General features: G+C 38.3%; 1 protein-coding gene across 13 annotated transcripts in view; it reads left to right on the top strand.

Annotated features, from left to right (window-relative positions):
- MCF2L (MCF.2 cell line derived transforming sequence like) overlaps nucleotides 1-20690 on the top strand; it is a 143208-nt gene that overhangs the window by 101487 nt on the left and 21031 nt on the right. For all 13 annotated transcript variants that reach the window (XM_033051214.1, XM_033051213.1, XM_033051207.1 and 10 more), the window contains 11 exons: nucleotides 2924-3014; nucleotides 12036-12155; nucleotides 12997-13113; nucleotides 13621-13770; nucleotides 14443-14567; nucleotides 16271-16385; nucleotides 17324-17443; nucleotides 18261-18452; nucleotides 18646-18837; nucleotides 19515-19674; nucleotides 19805-19875. In XM_033051214.1, coding sequence (XP_032907105.1) covers nucleotides 2924-3014; nucleotides 12036-12155; nucleotides 12997-13113; nucleotides 13621-13770; nucleotides 14443-14567; nucleotides 16271-16385; nucleotides 17324-17443; nucleotides 18261-18452; nucleotides 18646-18837; nucleotides 19515-19674; nucleotides 19805-19875 — 1453 coding nt within the window. The remainder of the gene's footprint in view (nucleotides 1-2923; nucleotides 3015-12035; nucleotides 12156-12996; nucleotides 13114-13620; nucleotides 13771-14442; nucleotides 14568-16270; nucleotides 16386-17323; nucleotides 17444-18260; nucleotides 18453-18645; nucleotides 18838-19514; nucleotides 19675-19804; nucleotides 19876-20690) is intronic.

Below are 20690 nucleotides of genomic sequence, written 5' to 3'. Positions count from 1 at the left end.
GAGCTGTGCCCATGAGAGCATGCTTCTGCTGAGACACAGCACAAAACAAAATGCATTCCTGTCAAGCACATGGAGGGATAGGGGAAAGCCAGTACCAGGATAAAATGTTATAGATATGGCTGAGGGGAAGAGGGACAGCTGGCACTCACAGTTAAATCAGGAGCCAAAGGAAAATTGAGCATGTGCTTGTTTCCAAAGCGCTGATCATCCTATGCCCTAGAAGAGAGGAGGGTATTGCAAGGTGTCTTGCAACCCCATATGCAAGTGCGTGTCTGGCAGCAAAGAGAGGTCAGTAGAGCAAGGGTACATTGGCAAACAGACCTGTTTTCAATATTTATTTTTCTTGAATACATGACTTTGTTCTCTTTGTAATGTTCTCAACTTTGTTGTACACAATGTCTTAGTTTGGTTTGTTGCTTCCTGCTTGTGATTTGCTGGAGCTGGATCCCAGACTCCAGAGCCAGGCCTTTGCAACAAGGCACTGTTGTCAAGATAACAAATACTTTTCCCACCCTGATTGATTTGGAACAGGGCATTTAATTTTTTTCCCCACCGGTCTATATTAGTGCAGTGTTAACAGTTTAAGTCAGATGCTCAAGACTTTGCCACCGTGTCTCTTCTAGGCAGCAGTGGAGAATCTTGGATTTTATGTCTGAGCTTGCCGATTCATGCAAGCACACAACATATTTTATCCTTCTATTTGATCCAGTGGAAAAAGAAGGTTGGCTGAAGACATCTTTTGGGCTATCTTAGAGATGTGCTTTTCTTTGTTAATTCTTCCACTTAAGTAAGCCTTGTCTTTTTATTTTTCTAGGATAATGATATTAAGCTCTGGTTTTTGTCAGGTGTTGAGGCAGGTGATTAACTGTGTGGAATTGCCATAGATAATTTCTGGGATCTCAACTGAGCCTGTATTTTTGTGTGCTCCTAGAGAGGAATCCTATTGATGCTCTTTCAGAGGCTTTAATTTTATTCATATTGCACTGAAATATCAGTAGTTTCTTGAAATATTATACAGATGTTGCTTTTAGGTACTATGAGATTATGCTTCCTCTGAGGAAGTATGGAGGGATTTCAGGGCTCTTGGGAACTTCTACTGAGCAGGGAAAATTGCTCTTTATGAGTCTTAATACACTCCAAAATCCACACTGACTCCTGTGGTTAAGCACCTTTTTGACTCCATTCATCCACATTAAGGCTGTGTACACAAGGAGTTTGTTTTGCCATCTGAATATTGTGGTTCATGGTTGCTACTATGATTTTATTTTGTTCAGTCACTAAAGGTTAAAATTGCAAGAAGTTTAAAGGGGGAACAGGAAGAGTCTAAAATCAGTTTGGATCTCTCTCCTCCTCTTGCCCTTTAAATAAAGAAAAAGAAGAGAGGAAACTTTAGTAAATCATGGAAATTTACTGTAGTGGGAAGCATTTTGCTAATATAAAGCCCTGCTTGTCTGCAAGAGTTGTCAGGCTTGCAAGGCTCAGATGTTGTTTATCAGTGTTGTCCTAACCCAGAGGCAAGAGTTAAGTAATGTGCACTGAATGTGGGCAGTGAGGATTGCTTCTAATATTCTGCTGTGCTAAAAGGACTGCTTAGCTTCTGCTGAAAGAAAGCAAGGGTTCCTTTGCATTTTTAATGATTATTCATGTTTCCCGCTAAATAGTATGTCTGAAAACTTGAGAGATATTGCATTTTGTAAAAGAGAGGGAATAAACCATGAGACCTGTTTAAATTTGTAATTTTGAAAACTAGCTTAAGATGACACATCTGGGTACCTGTGTTCTTCATCCTCCTAAATATCCTCTTATCATTATGCTACTGACATAATCTTATAAAGAAAAGCTGGTGTTTCCATGATTCAGCAATCTTGAATAAAGGATCCTGACATTCTGTTGTGTTGATTGTTATTTTTTCTTTTAAGCTATTACCATAGCAAATTGATGCACAATATTTCTAAAGGTCATACAGTGCCACAGCAGGCCTTGCAATAAATTATCAGGAGTAAAGATACGGCAGATATGCTGCAAAAGGAGCAAATGCATGAGAAAACAATAAATCTGAGCCTGCCTGCCTTGTGTTTGCCTGCTGTTTCCATTCTGATTGCGATTGGCTGGCAAGGGCTGCTGCTGGCATTGCACAATTGGCTTAGATGGGGAATTACAAAACAGGAGCATGTCCCTTGGTCAGGGCTCGGTAGCACATGCAGCTGAGCACAGGCAAAAGAGAAAGGTCACCCGTGCGCCAGGATTGGAGCAGCATCTCTCTCACAGATGTTTCCATTCCAGGGAAGTGCCTCTGAGCTTGTTGTTCTCTCTGGTTTGAGGAGTTTAAATGCTGTAAGGTTTTTTTGTTTCAGTGAATGTGAAAATGCACCTAGGAAGAAGTTTACAACCCGGATACAAAAATTTCAGATGCGTGGAGCAGTATCATGGAATGAGCAGAGGGATCTGTGTTTTTAAGGAGTTTTGAGTATCAGTAAGGAGGAAGGCAAACAGAAGGTTAAAAGCAGATGCAAAAGGAAAACAACTTTATTTTGATCCTGAAATGATACTGACAACATCATGAGAAAGGGATTATATCAGCACCAAACAGTGGAGAATCAGTTGCTCTTATTTTCTTCTGAAATAATTCCTATGCAAGAAATGTAAATATTATCTTTTGTGGAAAAGAAGAATTCATTATTTGAATACATTTTGAAAATCTGTGAAATACTGTGGGACTGCTGCATCTTTGCAATGTTGTATAGTGTATCTTTATTTAAAATATTTATATGAAGAAAATTCTGCACAAAAAGGTCAAGCTACTTTTTCTTTTTTTCTTTTTTTTTTACTATTTTTAACTGCTTTTCTGTGTATGGGAGCCAGGAGATACATTTGTATTTTTAACTAAACTTTTCTATTTTCTTCTTTTCTCCTCCAAACTTAGTTTACGAGATGCTGGAATTGGATTTATTCTTGTCATAGATCGCAGACAGGACAAATGGACCTCCGTGAAAGCCTCCATACTGCGGATAGCAGTGAGTACTGCCTTAAATTACTCCTCAGAAAGATTTTTCTGTGTTGAATCTTCCTCTTACAAGTGGAAAAACATAATTCCTTTTCTCTTCAACATGTCAGCTAATAGATGATACAGAAGGTATCCAGTAGGTTTTGTCTCCCAGACAGAGCATCATGTGTCTATGATGTGTTTTTAATGCAGTCTGCAGCTCAGCACATCTTCCTAAGTGTGCACTTGGAGAGAGAGAGTGTGCATGTGAATGTGTGAGCGTGCAGCCCTCCCAGGTGGGAGCTCACCTTTGCACGGACACCCCATGGGTCCCCAGAGAGTTTGGATCCACTTTTCACTATTCAAATAAGCTTCACTTTTATGAAGAAATGAGATGAGGGTCCTGCTGGTTGAGTTTACTACTTGTGAAAGGAGCTTACATGGAAAAGCTGGTGTTGTGATGGTTGATTTAAAACCAGGATTATATGTAAGCAGGAAAATCTTATGTGCCTTCTGTGATCAGTCAACAGTACATGCTCTTAACTTTCCCAGTTTCACTTTCAATTAATATTTTTAAAATCAGAAAAACAAGCTTATTAGAGGCTTTTTTTTTTTTTTGGAAGGACAGATTCATGTTTATCCTGTGCTATTATATACTACTGGTTTATGTGGGTGTTTTTAGTTGTTGGTTGGTTGGCTGCCTTTTTTTCTTCCTTGTTATCCTTGCTTGAATTGTTAGTGTCAATAGTCTTTCCAGTGAGGACTGAAAAACCAAGCTTTTAATTTTTAATGCCTGAAAAATTTTGACTCTGTAAGATAAAAGTCAAATCAAAACAGTAATGTGGCATGATTATGGCCAAAGAATTTTTGTTTATTATAAGTTAAAGGTAGTTCATTACTTTAATAGATCTTTAAAGGTAGTATATGACTTCCACTACATGATGTTTTTTGAATGAATATATAATGATATAATATTCCCACAATACAACTTTTTACACAATAATTGTGGTAGGAATGTTAAAACATTGAAAATACATCAGAGTATCAGCAAAATTTACTTTTGCAGCTCATCTTGAAATTTTGAGATGCAGCATTGAGCAGATTCCATTAGTGAAAACTGAGAGCAGCATAATTAGGATGATTGAAGAAAAAGGACTCTATCTGGAGATTTGGGATCTCCTTCAAAAGTCAGTGCTGTAGTTTCAGTTCAAGGACAGAGAAGTGTTGCACAGATTATGGTCCTTTTATCTGCATAATTGGGGTTGTAAGGGCTAGGGAGCAACTACAGACAAGTTGCTTACAGCCATGATGATAACATTTATGGTAACATTCCTCCAGTGTGTGTGACTTTGCTTTGAAGCACAGTGGACAGAACTGAGCAGCTATTCCCCATTATAAGGGATCTGTCACTGTCATGGTGGTGTTGGTGCCTAAGGGATTTGCCCAGAGAAGAGTGTTAAGTGCAGGAGCACTGAACACTTGCAGTACTGCTGCTGATGGGTTATTTTGCTTTTTTCAGTTTTTCTCATTCAACTGTGAGCTGTTTCTGAAAGAAAAATCGTATTTCTTAGCTGAAGTCTAATCTGTTAAAGGCGTGATTTTTTAATATTTGCTTCTCTTGTTGAACAGCAACAGTGTTGACTTTGAATCGTACTCATGTATATATATTTATAGTAGTCCTCCTGCTAGTCACATCAACCCTGAACACTTAAAATTTTGTGTTCCTATTCCAAGATGTAGTGAAAAATTACTTATTCTCGTCCATCATATCTCTGCTATAGTTCAGTGGCTTTTTTTTTTTTTTTTTTTTGGATTGCTAAAGCTTATTGCTGTGGATAGGATGTTATTTGAAAAGAGAGTTTTGGCTGTAGGTTTATTTGTTGTCATTTCTGCCATCTTTCCTGTTTTTATTCTAATCATCCTGAGGGAGTTGACCTTGATTTGTGAAATCAGAAATGGCAGCATAGGGTGCTGTGGCTGGAGCACTGGCTGGAGCACTGCCCAACAGGAATATCCTGGCTGGAGCATCTGCCCATCACAAATACCCTGGCAACTGTAGGATCTGTATTTGTAGGCACTGAGCAGCTGTTAAACAGAAATTCACACTGGCATGTATTTCTTTCTATTATTTCTTGTTATTTTCAAGACGTTTCATACGCATTTGGTTTGTACTAGTGGGTATTGGAAGTATGTTTTGAAACAAAACTAGCAAAATGTTTTGCTTCAGGCTGAAATTATTGTGTAAAATATATTTTTTTAATTTTCTAAGCTTCATTTTTCCTTCTTTGTTAGGGGTACTTTTTATTTCCTGGGGCAGAAAATGAGTGATGATGAGCTGAAGCTGTATTTTATGCTGATACTTAAGGGTTGTTGTAGTCAAGACTCTGGAGATGAGGTTAACCTATTTTTGCAGACATAGTGGGAGGTCAGTGGCTGCTGCTGCAGCTCATGCACTGCAGTGGGACTGAGAGCAAAGCCAGAGGCCTGGGCTGAAATATGGCCCTTCTTTTCCTGGGATGGGACAGATTGGGGCAAGAACATGCCCAGCACACAGACTTCGCTGTTGTTTTATTCTACTTGATGAAGTTGCAATGGGCAGGCAGCCCAGGATGTTGCTGTTAGCAATGGCAAGTCTTGCAGACTCTGTGGCCTATGAGACACTGCAAACAACTTTATTCTTTTTATTTTTCACTTGATTTAGCTGAAGTGAAGTTTTTAGCCTGGAAAGACTCTGGTCTACTGGGATAGTCAGGCTGCAGGTGAAGTTCTGGTAGAAATTCCAAGAACCAAGTTTCATGTTAAGTGTGAAGTCTTGATAGCAAATTGTCATGTTGTTAGAGAGACAGTAGAATTTGAAAGTTCTTACAAGAAAAATACTGGAGTTAGTACCTGCAAATTGTTCACTTATATTACATTGTTGTTTGAGGATACAAAATTCTTTCAACTTTTTGCCCTGTCACCTGCATTGATTCTTCCAAATTTGTGTTAGAATGTCCTGTTTTCAGTTAAACACAGTATTCAGAGTATAAAGAGACATGCCAGACCCTGCTGAACCTTTCAGCTCCTGGGGCTGGGCAATTGTGTAGTCTCATGGTAAGTATGCAAGGAGGAGCAGTTGTGTTGCCTGGTAAAGCAGCTCTCTTTTGTCCCAGCTGAAGCTGGGTGAATAACAAAATGACAAATGCCAGACAAATCAAGCCACTTGTCCTTTCCATCCAGACAAAAATGGCTCTTTTTTTCATCTTTTTTTTTGTTGTTGTTGTTTTTGTTTTTGTTTTCTTTTGTCTCCTGATGTTATCATACCCAAACAAGCAATATTTAATCCACAGTTGTAGGAGCAAGGCTCTGCTCTCTTCACAGTTCCAGTGTATTTTATTCAAAAATGAAGTCTGTGTCATTACATTGCATTAGTCTCTTGTCCTGTCATCATTGTCTTCCTCCATCGAGGGAAAGGTTGCAGTGTGAACTCACTCTTTTAGACAAACAAAAAATGGCATTCAACATCATTAGAAGTTTTACCACAGGCACTCATCAACCTTATATTAAAGGTTCAGGGAAAATAAACTTCCTTGATGTGTAGGGAATATCATACCTGTGGCCACTGCTCTTGAGTAAGCAGTTAGGATGGAGGATGTATGGGAGTGGTAGTGAGGAATTTTTATCCACTTACAAAACTTGGCAGTCCTTTTTAAATGTGCCAAGAGTCAATGGGTTTTATTCAGCCTCCTGGAGAAGAAGTTTGCTTTGAGTGATTTACCACTGCTAACTAAGGATGGAGTTGCAGGCAGATTTCATGCCTTCTGTTTTGGACTGCCCTGTCCAGTGCACTATTTTTCTAAGCTGTTAATAAATCAAAATGCAGTCTTCACTGTAACAGCAGCCTAGTTCATTAATTTCTTTGAAGATCAGGGCCAAGACCTCTGGCTGGCAGGAAGAAACCAGAAGCCAATGGACACAGCACACCAGAGTGCTTAGGTTGGACTCGATAGCTGTGGAGATCTTTTCCAACCTAATTGATTCTTTGATTTTGTAATACCAGTCTGAACCCTGCAGGAGTCAGGAAGTCCCATTTTTGTGCCATCTGGAATCTTACTGGTTCGATATCTAAGGTGAGAAATGCTGAATTGCAGCAATCCAACTTTCCGTTCTTTGCCTTTTTTGTGGAGATGTTGAGTTTCTTAGTGAGTTCTTGATGTAGAAAAGATATGTTTTGTAAGTGGTGTCCCATGAAAGGCACTAATTTATATTTATATGAGATAGGTATTAGCCCAGTTTCTAGTTAGCTCATTGCATCATGTCCTGAAAAGTATAATGACACTTCAGACTTTGTATGGCTTAAGTTTGAAACTACTGCTCTTCTTTCAGCCCTGGTCATATTTCTCATTTTGCTTGGATTTAAGATTAGAACTTGGCAGTATGATGAAGCTGAACAGTATTTGTATTAATTTTGTGGCTATTGTTATGAATGAGTACAGTAAAGGACAAATGAGTACGTTTATTTTGAGATCAGTATGGCTTTGTCTGATTGCTTTGGATGTTTTGAGACTACTACACATGCAGGAATTTTTGCAGTTTTCCTTGTTTAGTAAGCCATTTTCTTTATTTTACATATATGTTTAATACATAAAAACAGAGAAGTGAGTCACTTAAACTCAGAAAGCAGAATCATAATGTCACAAACATTAAACATGGATCTAATGCAAAACCGTTCTATGTTTTTAAAACTAGATTTCAAGTTGCTCTTTTTATGAACTGATTTACTTCAAGATTCTTTTGTGACAAAAATTATGTGTAAGGCACTTGTTCATTCAAGCCAGGAATAACGAGTCTTAAAAAATAGGTAAGCAAGTACTTACTGGGCCCTTTATATACAGAAGTATTTTGGAAATAAGTGCTCTGTGGCTTATGGCATACTAGTAAGTGCAGAAAGGAAAATACCACCACAGAGTTTGGTAATGTGGGTATTTTGAAGCTGTTAAATAAATGGAAATTAATGTTTTTCCAAATATTTTGAGACAAAACTACTAAAACCAAGACAAGCATTAGCTCTTGGATGACTCACATGGTAACAATATTTCTGCAAGCTGGCTTAACTTCAGAGTCAGTACTGGTGGTACATGCAGCCTCTCTGTCAGTAATTTCTGTGAAGAAAAATGATAGTTAGGATTATATGCAACTAGCACATGGTCCAGAGGAGGCCACAAAGGTGCTCAGATGTCTGGAGCATCTCTCCTATGAGAACAGGCTGAGAGAACTGAGGTTGTTCAGAAAAGAAGGCTCTGGGCCAGACTCACTGCAGCCTTTTGGTATTTAAAGGGGGCTTATGGAATAGAGGGAGGGTGACTTCACGCACTCACATAGTGATAGGACAAGGGGGAGGTGTTTTAAACTGAATGAGGAGAGATTCACATTACATGTTAGGAAGAAATTCTTTACTTACTGTTTTAGTGAGGCACTGGAACAGGTTGCCCAGAGAAGCTGTGGATGCCTCAGCCCTGCAAGTGTTCGAGGCAAGGTTGGATGAGGACCTGAGCGACCTGGTCTAGTGGAAAGTGTTCCTGCCTGGTGGTGGGGGCAGGGGAGCGGTGCTGTTGCAATTAGGTGGTCTTTAAGATCCTTTCCAATCCATTCTGATTCTATGGTAATTTGATTTTATATTTTGCCCAGAACTCAGCTGGGTTCAGTCTATGTATTTTCCCCTTTCCAGAAAACTGGGGCAAGCAGTGAAAGGCTCCCCATCCCTGAGAAGCAAACTCCTCAAAGCAGGCAGATAACCTGCTTCTGAGAAATTATTAACTGGTTTTCTGTAGAATTTAAGATTGTTCCTTGTTTTGTCCAGCCAGGAATGGTTCTTCCCTGTATTCTAGGTTCAGGATACTTGTAGGGCAACAAGAACCTGTTTATTGGAAGGCTTTGATCTGGGAGCTGTGCTGTATACAGATTCTGGTTTGGTCAGGTTTCGTTTAAAGCTGATAACAATGTGCACATCCACATCTTCACTTTGGAATTGGCACTGACCTGACTAGATGAGAAAGTGAAAGAGATGAGCAGATACAAAACTATCCCATGACTGTCATGAAGTTTCAAACAAGTGCAAGTAAGATGAATGAATATATGTGCTGGGCTCTCCTACTTTTTGAGAGAATAAGAAAAACATGACCCCTAGTCTCTTTTGCATTGGCATTAAATCAGATAAATTCAATATTTCAGACAAGATATTGGGGGAACTGTTAAGACTAATCTAGAAAAGAAAGACACTTTGGGAAAAAAAAAAAAACAGTTTTTGAACATACAAATGCTTCAACAAGTCTGAGTAAGGTTCATTGACTTCAGTGAAACAGTCCTTGAAGGCAGTTTATTTGATTGCACTGCTAAACATAACATGAATATTTTTTGGTGCTTAATATTTAGCAAAGCATTATTGAGAAGTCATTGTTTGTTGTCTGGTTAGCATACAATGGCTTCAAACAAATATGCTGCTGGACTGGAACAGAGAATTTTTGTTTTGTTCCAGTGTTCAGGGTGAAGTTGACTTGTCAATGAAGTTCACAGGCATCTACAGAGTATCTCTTACATCATAGTATTGTCTCTGTAACTCACCAGGGCTTTAGCAAAAAAAAAAAAAGTTAGAAAAAATAGTAGTATTTTGGCAGTGCAGATACAACCTTTGATAGCCTGTAACAGCTGGCACAAGTCCAACATTGTTTACTGTAGCACAACTTCCCTTTCTTGTTTCACAAAAATCAATTTGCAGATTTGACTCTTAACCACAATAGAACATGGAGGTTTTTTGAAGGAAAAAAACAAATGGAAACAGACTAATGGAGACAAGTTTATACTGTAGACAAAGTCAAAGTAAACTAGAATTTGAGCTTTTGTTCAGAGAGAAAGGAAATTTCTGACAGGTTTGGAATGGGAATTCAAGTGATAGAAGACTGTATTGAGTTCAACAGCATCATTTTGGGTTGACACATTGAGACAGAAGATAATTGTAATGCACATTCTCTGTTTTCATTGACTTGAACACCATACTTAATTTCATCATGCAATTAAACTCTGTTTCATAAGAACTAATATACAATCCAGAAAAATTTACTATTAGATTGCATTTCGGTACTGCTGTTTGCTTCAGTAATAGCCTAAATGTTATAAAATCACAAATTGGGTTGGGAGGGACCTTGAAAGACCATCTGACCCAACCATTTGTGGGGAAAGGGAGCCTTGATGAGGTTATCCAGCACCCTGTCCAGGACATTTCCCAGTGCTCCAAGGCTGAATGGATTGCAGATATTGGCTGCCATAACCAGTGGGTCAGGACTTCATAAGATGAGTGATGTCTCACAAGGAGATATCTTGCTTTTTTCGAAATGTGTTACCTAAAAGATGTCTCTTTTATTATTTTTATGCTGAAATATTTGCATTGCCACTGAACAAACTTTGCATTTTGGAAGTTGAAGGTAAAAAGTAACTGGTCTGTTGGACTGAGCACTCTGTTACAGGCACAAAATAAATTGGTACATCTGTTGAATGAGAGAAGTAAATTTGGCTGTCATTCCAAAAGGCTTGTCCTGGAGATTTAATTAAAGAATTTTTTGTCTGTTGTTTAAATATCTCTAATAAATTTGTGGGTTTGCTTTGTATGGTAATTCAGAAAAAAATAGTAAGAAAAGCATAATGTTTTCTTTTTCTTCTGAATACAGTCGGAAATTTTCTGTGAAAAGTTTTTCCTCTGATAACTGTGGATTAGTAACTTCACAGTTAAATGAACAGTGAACTTTTTAAGTGAATTTTATATTGCAAGGCTGAGGAGCAAGTGAGGACCCTCAGAATCAGCTGGATTCTGTTCCAGCCCTCAGACTGCTTTGGAACTGAACCACTGTACTTTCTAGAAAATTTGGACCTTACTGGAGGCAGATTGAGAAGCTCAAGCCTTTAAAGCTCCTTAAAATGAAATCTTGGTTGTATACTGAATATCTGGGGAACCAAAATGAATCTGTGAAGTTTTCCAGAAAAGTGTTAAAGTACTTTTCCCTTTAAAAGTTCTTAATTTCTAATGCTAAGTACCTGGAACCCTTGGAAACCTCAAAATTATTATTAAATCACTCTTCAGCCTTCCAGATACCAACAGTTCTAGTAGGTTTGGAGCAGAATATAGCATAATAGTTCCTTTAGTCAGTGGGGCTTTTTGGCTGGCTTTTTTCTTCCCTCTGGTAAACCAGTTTGCTAGAAAAGTGAAATAATTTCCAACAGTATAATGAAGAAAATTGCATACTTAATCATTATAATGATCATTTCTTTAGTGAATTTCACTGCCTCCCTACAGTGGAAATACTGAATAGAGGAGAATGTTTCCAAGAGTGGCTAAATGCCAAATATGCAAATCTCTGCCACAGCAGAGGTGGATTTTTAATAATTTAATGCTCCTTTTTTTTGTTTCTTTTCTCTTCTGTTTTCCCTCTATCTGTTGTAGAACTGGGAAAGGTCCATCAATTTGCTAGTTGGAAATTGATGAGTAAAAACAGAACTGAGAATTTTTATGCTTTATTTTTATTTTTGTCAGCCAAATTAAAACTTTTTTCTAAGTTACTGCCTGAGAAATTAAACCTCTGTGGCAAAAACTTGTGTAGGCAACTGTCAAGGTATGTGCACAAATTAGAAATTTGTTGTTAGGTTTTCATGCAATAATGGAGATTTCTTTGGCACCTTACATTAAGGAGATGAAGTAACCATGAAAGTCTTGCTGTTAAAAAATACTAAGCCACTGCTTTTCATTCATTAGCCTTCTTGGGTAGGTTGTGATCTTAGCTGAAGAGCAGTACAAGCCACCCCCCCAAAAAAATTGATTCCAAGAGAATAGATCCCTGTTCCCAAAGGCAAGTAAATGTCTTTTGAATGAAGCTCTTTGTACTAGCCATGCAACAATATGATTGGCCACCCCATTATGGGAGGCCTTTGATACAGTTAGTTTGTGGTATATTAGGGGCTTCTCCTTGTTCAAAAATATTTTCTGGAGCTGAGACACAGAAAATAACAGGCTAAACTTGCTTTGCAGGCATCTTTCCCAGGAAACCTGCAATTAGTCCTCGTTCTGCGCCCAACAGGATTTTTTCATCGAGCTCTCTCGGACATTGCTTTCAGATTCAACAGGGATGAGCTTAAAATGAAAGTACCTGTAAGTAATCCTCTGTTTCCACTTTGCTACCAGAAATCTGTAAAGTACTTAAGGTAGCCAGGGAGGACCAAAGAAACTCCAAGAAAAAGCCATGCTTAGAGACAGCTCTAACATTTTTAGCTAATTCCTGATGGCTTTTTCTTGAAAGAGTATGTGAATTTTGAAGCAGATGCATTTTCCATGGACAAACACTATGGTTTCTGTCACTTGAGCAAACATACAATGGGTGCCTGTTGTTGTATCACCAGTAAACCCACAGATTGTACTTTTGTTTGCAAGTGTACAGCATTTATATTTTAAAAGAAAATTTGAAACTATATGAGCTGACGATATAAAATTCATTGTACTTATCAGATATAAATTTCAAGGGGGAAAGATGGTCTTTAAGAAAATTTCCCCCCAGCTTTAATTTATTTTGGGGAACCAGTGACTCAAATTGTCTACACGACAAATCCATGTAGACACTATTGTTCTGTCCTGCAGACCCAGGATAACAAGGAAAAAATAACAAGAAATGAATAGAAAATAGCCAAGTCTGGTTTATCAAGATAAGAAAAATCTGGCAGTGTTATGCTACGTAATCCATAAGTTTTGGTTTTGTTTTTTTTTTAATATGCCTGGTGCCTGTGTTTGTATTCAGTCATTTACATTTACATCATCTTCAGCTGAAAGAACTGTTAAGTTTCTTTTTCTATACTCACAGGAAACAGCTCCATCTCTCACTTTTATATTAAAGTGCATCTTCTCTGTGTGTGAAGGGTGTCAGAAGGATGGGGCTTAGCATCCTCAACAAGGGACTTGTCACCACTGATCACGTTCACTTTTTTCTGTCCTGCTGCAGATCATAATGCTGGGCTCAGTATCAGAACTGCAGGGCTACATTGATAAGACACAATTAACAGAAGATCTTGGTGGCACCCTGGATTACTGCCACAACAGATGGCTGTCCCGTCGCACTGTAAGTCTTAGGCTCTGTTTTAACTTTTCAGTTTAATGAACCCTTCTGTTTCATACCCTGTCATTTATAAAACAGATTCCAAGTGATGCAAGTTGACTTGCTCAGTGTGAGAAGATGTTCCCAATGGTACTTAGTCATCTTAGAGAAATAATATGAGTAATAACTTGGGAGTGGCTTTCTGAACACTTGGAGTGAAGGAACTACACTGTGCTATTGTGTTGAGGTTTATTGGTTTTTCTACAAGAAAGAAAAATCTCAAGTTGTAAAATAACTCCAGATTATAAAATATGAAGAAGATACACCTGATACAAGCCTAAGAAAAATATACAATTACGGAATTAATGGTGACGGTATCTGTTGCTTGCAAAATTCTACTTTGGCCATTTTTCAGTCTTGTAATTCATCTGTTTGGGTTTGTTTTGAGAGTTATATTGTGTGTGCTTGTGTTTGTTTGTACATATGTGTGTGATGAGCATGAAACATCTTTAATGCTTTTTATTCCAAAAGGCTATAGAAGGTTTCGCCCAAAAGGTTAAGCAAACAGCTCAGATTCTTCAGTCCTTTGGGACTGAGCTGGCTGAAACAGAGCTACCAAATGATGTGCAATCAACCAGCTCCCTTCTTGCAACACACACAGAAAAGAAGGACAAAATGAAGGTATGTAATTTTTTGTAGAGATGCTGGCTTCTAGTTAAACTGTCCTTTATTTTATAGCTAGCAATATTAATGGAAAATATGGATGATGTTAATTGGCAGTAATAATGTGAACCATTGATATCTTTTTGAACTAGGCTTTTTTTGATGTTAAAAATCCTTTTTGTGTTGAAAAATGACATTTCTTGAAACTAAGTTTACATATGTACAAAGGCATAATGGATTGTATGCGAAACAGTAATTTCTTTGTAAGTAGTGGTGTGTTTAATTTGTAGTTTTGTTTGCCACAGGAAATTTGATTGTATTTGCATGCATATTACAATATATGGCCTTTTGAAGCATGAACAAATGTTCTTTCAAAAAGGATTAAATGAAAGCTATTTGACTGTTTCAGAACTGTGCATCTAAAATTTTTGAGATATTTGTAGCCTAAAGCTACACTAGAAAGCTGTCTACCATGAAAATTCAACTCAGTTACACTGGGGTCTTAAGATGGCAAGCATGGAAGAAGCTGACATTTATCATTTACTGTCTGTTGTCAGCCATTGTTTTTAATAAAACTGTGCTTGCTCAAAAATGCTATTGAAATCCTTCTTTTAATTCAGTGCCTTGTGAATTCTGCTTGAAAAAACAACACACTGCTACAGCGTGTGGGGTTTTTGTTTTGTTTTGTAGGAGGATATCAGGGTAGCAGTAGAACAGGGAGATGATATCCTTGGAAGTATTACAAAACCAGTTACTGAGAATCCTGAATACAAACTGAATCAAGATCAGCTAGACAATCAAACAACAGTAGAAAGGTGAGAGGTGTCAAATACTAAACATGCTGCTTTTCTGCTTTTTAGTCCCTTCCCCAACTCCTTTATTTAATTCCATATTTATGCTTTGCAAGTAAGGAAATGTTACCACGTGAACATTATAAAACATTTCAGAAACAACTCCTCTGTTGTCAGATCTGTCCTGAACAAAGTGCCCTAATGCCTGCTGTGGGGTCACCTGGCTATCGGGAAATGGGGTTGGAATTCTGATACCACACAACACTGTTCTTCTTTTCATTTTTGTCACATTTGGATTATATACTTGAGTATCTTTTCCTTATTTCAAAGAATATCAATGCTTTGTTTGGAAACTAAAGTGCAATGCAAGAAATGTTGCTGCTGTACAGAAGGCATGAGGGGAAGACTGAAGGGATCTGTCCCTTCTTTTCAGTAGGTTTGTCCATTTCCATTAGATCCCTTTTAACTGGGAGAGCTTTTCTTTTAAACCTGATAACTTATCAATGTTGTTAGGAACTTTAAAGGGCTGCTAGGGAGTACACCACTCTTGAAGTACCTCATCACCAATTCCCTGTGTGCTTCCTCTGGGCATATATAAGTAGTAGGTATTGTTTTCCTCTGCTCCCTGCCTGCCACATACACACCCCCCTCACATTACAGCCAGGTTTGGAGACATTATATCACTCTAGCACAGATGTAAATTTTCACAAAGCTATGAAAGCATAGCTCATTTCCCCCAGGCAGCATTCTGCATTCTTTTTTTGTCTGTCATTCTGTGTTTCTGTTGCACATTCTGACTTTCTTTCCAAATAACTGTTCATTCCAACCCACAAAGCTTGGCAAAAGTCACTTTTTTTTGGTCACTGTTGCTATCAGCTATCCAAGGACGATCAGGGTGGGGGTTGCTAATTTATCCATAACATTCCTATTCAATACAATATCTGATGGAAGTTGGAACAAACTCAGAGTGTGTGTGTCACTGCCTTTTCTCTAGCTGGTTTTAACTTGTAAATTCAGAGTTTGTTTCTGTACCGTTAAAGACAAAAGTTTATTAAAATTCTGATGTGTAGCCTTCCCTGGATGTAGTCTAACTACAGCAAAGTGCACTGTGCAAAGTCCATGGGATATCATACTTTCATAAGGTAAGTTAAGAAGTGAAAATGTTAAGTAATTTGCCAGAATTATAATCAAAGAAAGTTTTCCTCATCACAGTATAGCTGTACACTTGCCTGTGATATTTAATTAATAGCTCTGCTTCAAAGAGAAGGAGCAGTAACCTTCAGCTTTATAGTGAGCTTTGCCCCAAAGAATGAAATGTAATGTTGGCTGGTCACAGCAGCACGAATTTTTACCTTAATTTTTCCTGATAACCTAAGGCTTGGGTTCCTCTGAGTCTTAACCCACAGACATTTCCATATCTTGTTTATGTATGTTATCCCCAGCTCCCCATGTCCTCAGGCCAAAGCTGACAAGGTGCTTAAAATAAGCACTTGCCCATTTTTCAGAACTTAATGTTTATGTTGGGTTTCAGTGTTTTACATCAGTGTTGTTGTAGGAAATGATACTGTATGATACAAAAAATGTTTCCTGTATCCAGTTTATTTGTCCTAAAAAATACTGCTTTGGGGAGGCTTTTTATTTACTGTGGAGGATTGCATTGTCCCTTGAAGATTGCACCCATCATTCTTGGAGTATTTTTCTTATGTGTTTTGTTTTGCTTCTTAAAGGCTACTGGCTCAACTGCATGAGACAGAGACCGCCTTTGATGAGTTTTGGATTAAGCATCAGCAAAAGCTAGAGCAGTGTCTGCGCCTTCGGAATTTTGAACAGGATTTCAGAGAGGTGAGAACTTCTTGGTGGTAGTCAATATTTGGTAATATAGAAATGATTCAGAAAATGCTTCCTGCTCTTGATTTTACAGTTCTTGTTTGTATTTGAAAGCTTTCTCCAACCTTTTTCTGGTATTTGCCCTTACTTGACACACTGCTACCTTTACTAGTTTTAATTCTTGCCTACAGAGACATAGCATTTCTTTTTTTCTGCAGTCTTAGGATGTTTTTTTTCCATGCACCCAGGAGTGTATAAGCATTCAAAAACTCCTTTGAAACCTGTTCTGTATCACAGAAACAAAATATTGCTGCAACACTTCCATCTTGCCAATAGGTCCTTTCATGGAACCAAGTCTCAATTAACATTCTGGCTGCAATTTTATGAAAACTGTCTCCAACACTGTGGGTGGGAAATTGCAACCATAGTGTAAGAAACTGGGTGGAGGCTGAACTACAATTTTCACAGCCAGTTTCTGATCTCATGTTGTTTAACTCGTGCTTGATGGCACCTACAGATGCTTTATCCTGGTGTAGCTGACCTTGGAGCACAACCCCTGTGTCTCAGAAACCCTCTTGCAAGCATTTGTCTGTCCCTAAAACCATTGCTAGAGTGGGGACCTCTCCCTCATGTTTTGCTGTTATCATTAATGTTGCTTTGTGTCCTTGTCATGTGGTAAAAGCAAGATCATAAATGTTTCCTTAGCATTAGTTTTCTTGCATCTTTTTCAATACCAGGAAACAGGATTACTTCACTGACTTTTCTTTGTGTTTGTTTTTCTTTTGAATTGGGGGGGGAAAGGTAAGCTGACAAAAATGGTGCTTTGTCTGTGTGCCCCAATAGCCACATAATGTGAGTGACTGACTGCAAATAGTCACTATCAGCTATTTAATTGGTGGGCCTCTGGAGAGGTGGAGCTCTCTTCATTCATACATAGCTGCGTCTCATTTCAGGTCAAAGCATCTTTGGATATTGTGTCTGAGAGGCTGTCTGCTTTCACTGATGTGGGAAACAGCCGTTCACATGTGGAGCATATTTTGAAAGATCTTGCCAACTTTGAAGAAAAATCTCATGTAAGAACTCTGCAATTCTCCTTAATTTCTACTATGACTATGCCCATGCAGAGGGGAATGGGATTTGGTTGTTGAGTGTGTCAGCTTAAGCTGACAGGAAGGCAGAATTGGTGTCTCAGGTAACATACAGAAGAAATCTGAAATAGTCTTTAGCCGTTGGAGCAGGATAATTCTTGGACATGTCTCAATAAAGCACAGAGTGATCTGACACAAATTGTGATAACTTCATGTAAGAATTGCATGAAGTGTCTACATAGCCAAGTTTTGCATTTACTGATCAAGAGGCCACTTCCATTCCTATTAAAGCCATTTCTTTCCACAAATCTTAGAAATAAGAAAGCTGTGCATTGAATGTACAATAAAGATGGCCAACAGAAACATACACTGAACAATATAAAAAGGGAACCTTTTTCTGATCTGTGCTTCACAGGGAAGTACATTGCTAAGTGAGGTCGCTGCTCTTAAGGCTGAGATAGGTATTTTTTAATTTGAGTTCAGATTGTTGCTGTACCCCAAACTGCACTCATACACACACATACCCTGCTGAATAAGGTGTAGAAAGACAGCAGTGGTTCCTTCACAAGGAGGCCTGTGATTAAAATCACTGTTATTTCTGAGGTACTCTGGTACATTAAAGTTCTTGGGCATCTGAAAAGACAGGAAATCCCTTTGATTTATTCAGCAAGGCAGATATTAACTAAAGATGTATTCTTTATCAATATATGTATTTCACTGCATAAAAACAATTTTAAAATCTTTTCATTGATCTTGATCCAAGGAAAGATGTTCTTTAATCAGTGCTTGTTATTTCTTTTAGGAAACTGTAGCAAAAGCCAGAATGTTAGCCTCAGAGCGTGATGCTTTTATTCAAAGCAATCATTATGCTGTGGACTCCATTATTCCAAAATGCAGTGAACTTCATCATCTCTGTGATGCCTTCACTACTGAGACAGAACGGAGGAGAAATCTTCTCAACAAATCTCTGGAACTGCATGACTTACTAGAGAAGGTAAATTTAGTAAGCAACAGTTTTTCCCAAAACCTCTACTGAACAATTGTCATAATGGCAGATAACTTTATCTCACTGTGCTGGAAGTTTTTTCTTTAAATAGCTGAATACATGACAAGGTTGAGGTGTTTTAGACTCTTAGTGTGTGATGCTGACATTGGTGCATTCTGAGCCTTTTCTTCTCTGTTTCTAGTCTATGAAGTGGTGTGATGAAGGAATTTACCTGCTGGCTTCCCAGCCAGTAGATAAGTGTCAGTCTCAGGATGGTGCAGAATCAGCGTTACAGGAGATCGAGAAATTCCTGGATACTGGTGCTGGCAATAAAATCAAGGAGTTGAATAAAATTTACAGAGAGTACGCACACATCCTCAATGAGGATCTAAAGGTACCAGAATGTGTTTATGTGTATCTGTGTGTCCATTTGTTCATTTTAGAATTGCTCTCTTGTGCTGCCATTGATAAAGCTAAATAATCAGTACTAGGAGTTGTACTTGTGAGCTGGAAAGCCAATATATTTGTGTGTCTGAGTCTCATCACATCTTTGGAAAAGCATCAAGGGCTTCAGGGACTTTTCATAACTACTTACATTTTGCAGACAGTAAAACTGCTTTTTAAAAAAAATTCTCCCAAGATTTTTTTTTAATGTAGCAAAAATGAGCTACTTTTTAAAAATATTTTTTAGAACTTGAGAATATATTCCGTTTCCTCATGATTGATCTCTTCATGTAACAGAACCTTTAAACACTCAAAAAAATTTATTTTTTAAAATGGGAACTTGAATCCCAGATTTTTCTATAATAAGCACGCAAGCCATTTTTGAAGAGATGTTCCAATTTTAAGTGAACTAAATCACACCTTGTAATTACACCTTGTTGAGAGTGAAGAGTTAGTGTAATATTTCTATATGTGGTGTAAAAGTAATTGCAATTTCAAATCAATATGCTGTAGATGCTGTAGATGTTAGTGTAGCTTGTTGATAGGTCTCTGACAGGAATTTACAAATTATAATAAATTATTTAAATTATTTCATTAAGTTGGTTTTTATTTCCATGGCAACCATAGGAGCATGTGCAAAAGGTTTTCCAGAAGCAAGAAAGTATGGAAGAAATGTTTCAAAAGCGGCAAGTAAGTCTTAAGAAGCTGGCAGCTAAGCAGACACGTCCTGTTCAGCCAGTTGCTCCAAGACCTGAAGCATTTGTAAAATCTCCTTGTACCTCCCCAGGTACCTTTAGTTTTTTGTGCTGTGCTGAGAAACTTAAAGAAACTTCCAGCCATAATTTGTGGTTGCACAAACATCTGTGTCAGATCTGACCCAGTTCCAACTTGTGTTTGATTCTGGTTTACATGTTTAGGTCTTCAAAGAGAAAACGTGTCCAACTCGGAAAGCAGCGCGCTTCGGAGGGTGAACTACAGAAAAGCAAAGGTAGTTTTTTCACTTTCCATTTTTCACCCATGTACTACTTGAAAATGTCACAGTACAAAAGAATATTCAGGAGCTCTCAGTAAGTGTGAGGGAATTCTACTGAAAAAGTGGCTTTGTCCCTGTTGAAGTAACACTGGGGAAGCAGTCGTGTGGTTTCAATAGGGGCTGCTTTGTTGCTGGGCTGGTTATGAGGGAGGGTAAATAGTTGCCAATATTAGGAAAAATGTTAGGGGCAGCAAAATATTAAGTCTATGAACAGGAAACGTTTTTTATTTGCCAGCAGTAATTGGCTGCTCTTAAAACCATTGACAGTGAAGAAGTAGTTGTCATTGGCTCCAGGACAGCTTCACCCGACCTAGTGGATTGCCATTCCCACATGGGGATGGTCTTCCTGCCCTGCCTGCAGCAAGGGAAGCATCCTGACAGCAGCAACAGACACAAGAAGTTTCTCACTGCATTAAAGAGTTGAATCAACTCAGCAAAGGCTCAGCAAAAGACAATGCGAGGAGAAAGGCAGGACCACACGACCAGGATGGACAATATTTGGAGAGAAAAGGGGTAGTTTAAGGAGGGCTTGAAAGCAGAACCCCACTCTCTTTTCAGCAAGCCATAGTAAGGTTTAGGCATTACAGTAAAAAACTTTAAGAGTGAATTTCCATGTCAGGTTAAGAAGTAAAGTTAGCACAGTACCTTATTTTTAGCTTGGAAAACAGACTAAGGCTAGTGTTGCCTACAAGATTATGCTGGTGCTCTGATGTCTGCTTGAAAAGGGGCGTTGAACCACCAAACTGATGGCTTCAAACTGGTTTTCTAAA

This window comes from Catharus ustulatus, chromosome 2, assembly GCF_009819885.2.
Source record: "Catharus ustulatus isolate bCatUst1 chromosome 2, bCatUst1.pri.v2, whole genome shotgun sequence".
NCBI lineage: Eukaryota > Metazoa > Chordata > Aves > Passeriformes > Turdidae > Catharus > Catharus ustulatus.
The sequence above is the reverse complement of the archived record's forward strand: the minus strand, read 5'-3'. Positions and strand labels throughout refer to the sequence as shown.